This window comes from Clupea harengus, chromosome 13, assembly GCF_900700415.2.
Source record: "Clupea harengus chromosome 13, Ch_v2.0.2, whole genome shotgun sequence".
Taxonomy (NCBI): domain Eukaryota; kingdom Metazoa; phylum Chordata; class Actinopteri; order Clupeiformes; family Clupeidae; genus Clupea; species Clupea harengus.
Window position 1 is genome coordinate 25,858,327 of NC_045164.1, and position 5,000 is coordinate 25,863,326.

General features: G+C 48.2%; 1 protein-coding gene across 3 annotated transcripts in view; it reads left to right on the forward strand.

Moving 5' to 3' along the window:
- LOC105900285 (PH and SEC7 domain-containing protein 1) overlaps nucleotides 1-5,000 on the forward strand; it is a 28,246-nt gene that overhangs the window by 22,809 nt on the left and 437 nt on the right. For all 3 annotated transcript variants that reach the window (XM_012827547.3, XM_031579086.2, XM_031579087.2), the window contains 6 exons: nucleotides 1-101; nucleotides 451-521; nucleotides 869-1,026; nucleotides 2,016-2,160; nucleotides 2,387-2,530; nucleotides 3,140-5,000. The exon at nucleotides 1-101 is cut by the window's left edge and continues 90 nt beyond it; the exon at nucleotides 3,140-5,000 is cut by the window's right edge and continues 437 nt beyond it. In XM_012827547.3, the coding sequence (XP_012683001.2) occupies nucleotides 1-101; nucleotides 451-521; nucleotides 869-1,026; nucleotides 2,016-2,160; nucleotides 2,387-2,530; nucleotides 3,140-3,439 (919 nt within the window). In that variant the 3' untranslated portion in view covers nucleotides 3,440-5,000. The remainder of the gene's footprint in view (nucleotides 102-450; nucleotides 522-868; nucleotides 1,027-2,015; nucleotides 2,161-2,386; nucleotides 2,531-3,139) is intronic.

Below are 5,000 nucleotides of genomic sequence, written 5' to 3' on the forward strand. Positions count from 1 at the left end.
CAGCAACCCCCTGGTCAGCGTGGCCCAGCAGTCCAACGCCCAGCTCTACAAGAACGGCTTCCTGGTGCGCAAGGTCCACGCCGACATCGACGGCAAGAGGAGTGAGTGCCCCCTGACCTGCCTCGTGTCCATGGAGATGTGGTTCTTAGTTCTGCTATAGGTCATAGTTCATAGGTCAACTTTCTTCGTGAGCCACCCATTAAAAACACGTTACTTGACTTTTATATTCTGTTACACAGTCTGTATGGTATTTGTCCCCAGTGAAACTGACAAGCAGGTAATTGGCAGTAGAACTCTATTGGGCTATTCTTAGGCTAGCTGGTTCTCTTCATTCCCAGGGAGGGTGGTTGCTATCACTGTACTATGAGTCACCTTGGATAAAAGAATCTGCTTGGTAACATACAGTACATGTAGTAAGTGCTGATGTAAATGAGTCTTTATTGTTCTCAGCTCCCCGAGGGAAGCGAGGATGGAAGTCGTTCAATGCCATTTTGAAGGGCCTCGTTTTGTACCTGCAAAAGGTAAACCGGAACTCACTCATTCGTCGTCATTCTGTCTTTCTCTCTCTCTAGCTCGTTTTACTCTGCTTTGGGGGCTTTTAGTTAAATGCCTCCCTCCTCTGCTTTTACATTTACATTTACATTTACATTTAGTCATTTAGCAGACGCTTTTGTCCAAAGCGACGTACAAGGGAGAGAACAGTCAAGCTAAGAGCAATAAAAAGCATGGTGTAACAATAAATACTACTTTACATGAGAATTAGAAAAACAACGACCTAGAAAGGAAAAAGGAAAAAGAAGTGCAGGAATGTAACTGCTGAAGTGCAAGGTAAGCGCTAGTCAGTCTTTTGTAATTGGTTCTCTGAAAGGGGGATTACCAGCCGAACAAGCAGTTGACTGACGAGGACCTGAAGAACGCCGTGTCCCTCCATCACGCGCTGGCCATGAAGGCGGCCGACTACAGCAAGAGGCCGCACGTCTTCTACCTGCGCACGGCCGACTGGAGGGTGTTTCTCTTCCAGGCCCCGTGAGTGTGTCTCTCGCCTCCTCTCTGTCCCATCGGGACCCCGCTCCAGTCCCTCTGCTGCTGTTAAACGACGGAGCCATGGTGCTATGATTCAGAACATGTAGAAGTGACTCATAATACGATGTGCACTGCTTTCAGATAACCACTTCAAAAACACAATACAACTCATTGTAGTCAGTTTTGTTCAGAACTAGGACTCATAGTGAAACATACAACATAGATGACACAAATGTACCGTGCAAATCATCTGTGTATCCGTGTCTGTGTTGCTTGTTACGGTCTTTTACGGGCTTCTCAGTCTGAATGCCATCATGTGTATGAAATCAAAGCGAAGTGAAGTAGTCTTTGCAGACAGGTCCTGAGCTTTGGAGTCGGCGTTGTTTAAATGCATGACTGGCACTGTTGTCAAAGAGCTCCGGGCTCAGACGGATGTCCTGGCATCCAGATCCTCTGGGACTCAGTCAGAGTCAGCTCCAGCGGCTGTCCACCCCGCCCGACATAGCCCCCCCCCCCCCCCCCCTGCTTTCAAGTCCTGCTGCCTCTCAGACAGAGCTGTTGCTTATTCAGGCTTTAGCAGCAGCAGCAGCAGCAACAACTCTGCATGCACTCCTCTGGAGCGACAGAGCGCACGGCTCACCCTCCCTTTATAAACTGGGGAGCCTTTTTAAAGTCTCTGTGTATTGTTTCTACGACGTGGTCATTAAAAGAAAGGGAGATTGTGTCGGCTCCCCTCGCATAGTGCCGGACATTCATTGCCCGAGAATTACAAATAAACAAAGTCTGTCACACCAGTCAGTTCAGTGTCTGTCTGTGAGCTTTATGCTGCCAAGAAAAGCCTCTCATCTCCTATCTGGAGTCGCCACACAGGGCTTTAGGAAGCTATTTTGGGATGAAGGCGTCCTCAGTCAGATCCCCTTTGTGAAGAGTTGACGAGCGGCCTGTCTAAGCAGCTCTCTCTCTCTCTCCTTCTCTGTTTTTGTCGCTGACAGGAATGCTGAGCAGATGCAGTCCTGGATCACTCGCATAAACACAGTGGCAGCCATGTTCTCAGCCCCTCCCTTCCCCGCGGCCATCGGCTCTCAGAAGAAGTTCAGCCGGCCTTTGCTGCCAGGCTCCACCACGAAGCTCACTCAGGTAGTGTCTGTCTGGTTGTGACTATGTTCGACAAGCTTCCGTTTCTGACCGGTTTTAGGCTACTAGCATGCTAACTCATGTAGCGTTAGCAGTGACATTAGTAAAACCTGACCGAATGGTTAGGTTCACACCTACTGATGATGTTTGTTGTGAGTGTACTGACATCCCTATGAAGAATAGAAATGTACCAATGTTTTTAATCCTGAAGAGGTTTCTCTGTCCACAGGAGGAGCAAGTCCAGTCCCAAGAAACGCGGTTTCGGGCAGTGTCCTCGGAGCTGACTGAACTGCGCGCTGTTCCCCCAGATCGCAAGGTCAAAGGTCGTGAGCTGGAGGAATACAAGCAGCGGGATGAGTATCTGGAGTTTGAGGTGAGTTGGTCTCTCCACACCCACCCACTCCAGGAATTCACGGTCTTCTTATTGAAGGATATTTATCAGTGTGGGTATTATTGTCCAGGCTATGAGTAATTCAGATATGACATTTACATTTAGTCATTTAGCAGACGCTTTTGTCCAAAGCCACTTACAAGGGAGAGAACAGTCAAGCTAAGAGCAATACAAACCTGGTGTAACAATAAATACTACTTTACATAAGAAATAGAAAAACGACAGAAAGAAAAAGAAGTGCAGGATTGTAACTGCTGAAGTGCAAGTTAAGCACTAGTCAAGGTGCCAGATATGACTTCAGTTTATGTGTTATTCAGACCCCATAGTCAGGATGCTTCCACGTCCACAGGCTCAAGGTCGCGCTCCTGTCCTGATTCACTAAACCCTTTACTTTACCCTTTATCAAACCCATTTTCTGCCCACACATTTTTGAGTGTCATTTATTTTAAATAAAACATTTTTGTTTCTTCTGTCTCTATGACCTTAGTCAAGTCTAAAACAAGGTTAAGCTATTTGTCCTAATCAATGCATGCAAGGTCCAATCAGCATCTAAACATCAGGCTGTGTCACCGCCTCTCCTCCCCCTGCCAGAAAACGCGCTACGGGACCTACGCCATGCTGCTGAGGGCCAAGATCCGCAGCGGCGAGACGGACCTGGCCGCCTTCGAGACGCGTCTCTTCAGCGACAGCGGGCTCAAGAGGGCCCACTCCAGCCCCACGCTGCCCCAGGAGAGCTGCAGCAGCCAGGCCAGCAGCAGCAGCAGCGTCGGGGACAGCAGCAGCATCAGCGGAGCGGCGGCCCGCAGCAGCGCCAGCGCCAGCAGCAGCAGCAGGAGGGGCAAGCGCCCCGAGGGACAGAGGCACAGCTACAGGAAGGCGGTCAAACAGTGAACGGGTGCTCAGGGGCTGGGAGAGGACTTTAGGGAGGAGGCTTGGCCAGGGGGGCCTTGACCCTCCAACACCTGCTGGAGGTTTTTTTTACTGAAAATCTTTATGAGGATTAGATTTATGGGGTGGACCAGGTTGTAGTTACATCGTGGTGTAGCTGACTCCTCCATCCATCCGGCCTGGGGTTACTCTCAAGACGAGAGTGAGGGTTTGGCCCAGCGAGGCCTGGCCATGGTGCAGAGGGTTGTTTAGGATGAGGGCAGATGGATGGATGGACGGACGGGTGAACAAAAAAACGTCTTTTTCTTTTCTGAGTGAATATCACCAGCTTCAGATCGTTTTTGTGTTCTTTGTGCATCTCTGGGGTTTGCTTTTGTTTTCTGACAACTTTCTTCAAACTGGGAGGTTGAGCTGCTTTCTTCAGGAGGCAGCGCTGGAACTCATTCCTGCCATGTGTCTCTGAAGGCGCTTCAGGGCTATGAAACACTCATCAGTAAACCCTCGGACCAAACCAGTGGTGCAGGACAAAGCCCTCTCCACGGCAACGTGGTCGTCATGGCATCCGAGCCAGTGGTTCCTACCGCTTCCTTTCAGCACCTGGAACCTACCGCTGCCTGCCACGAAGATTGAGAAAGAGAGGGATGGACATTTTTCTGTATTTTACCTTTCTTTTGTTTTTACGCATGGGGAACAAAAAAGCTCCAGGAATCTATCATTCCGTTAATGGACTCTCCAACCATAGTATCGTAAGATATTCAGACAAAAACCGCCCGCTGTATATTAAACGTTTGTCAACGCATGGTTCAAAGCATGCTTATGATTTTTTTTTTAAAGAGAGTCGCTTTTCTTCATTTCTTCCAGTGTTTGTTTACCGCGCTAAAATAGTGAAGAAATCTCTTTCCTGACAGACCATTATGAATGTCAAGGTCAAACAGAAGGCCAGAGGGAAGCAAAATGACAATGAAGTGATGAAGTGAAGATGAAGATTAAGACTGTTCAGTGTGAATGCACACGGCTTTACTCCACATCCTGTGAATTGTATTTGTATATATAGATATATAATATCTGCTAATGTTTTTATGAGCTGAGCTGAGCACAATGTTTCGCATATATGACTGGACCTCGGGAAAGCAAATCTGTACTCAGGCTCTGTTGGTCACAGCTCACCACCGCAATGCAAGTGCTCAGCCACTAGGGGGCTCTCTAGCCGAATTTGAGACGGCTTCCGGAAGCAGCCTGGGTGAGTTCTTGGTGGCTTGAGAAAAGCAGAGTCAACCAGCAGCAACTGGTTTCTGAGTAACCTATCTGAATGTGATGATCAAGAGTGACTTGAGGGCTTTTGGTGGAGAAACACACTTGTTTTACTCTGAAACGGTGATAACTGTGTTAAGGTAAAAAAAAGGGCAGAAATTCACAAACAAGGTCTTGTTAGGTGGAGAACCTCCAGATAGACAATCTCAACAATCTCTCTTCTAATTTAATGGCTGTGACTCATAGAAGCACGAGACCAGGTGTCCGTAGTGAGAAGCATTGCGTATGCTTGTGTGGACTTTAAGGTAAAGGC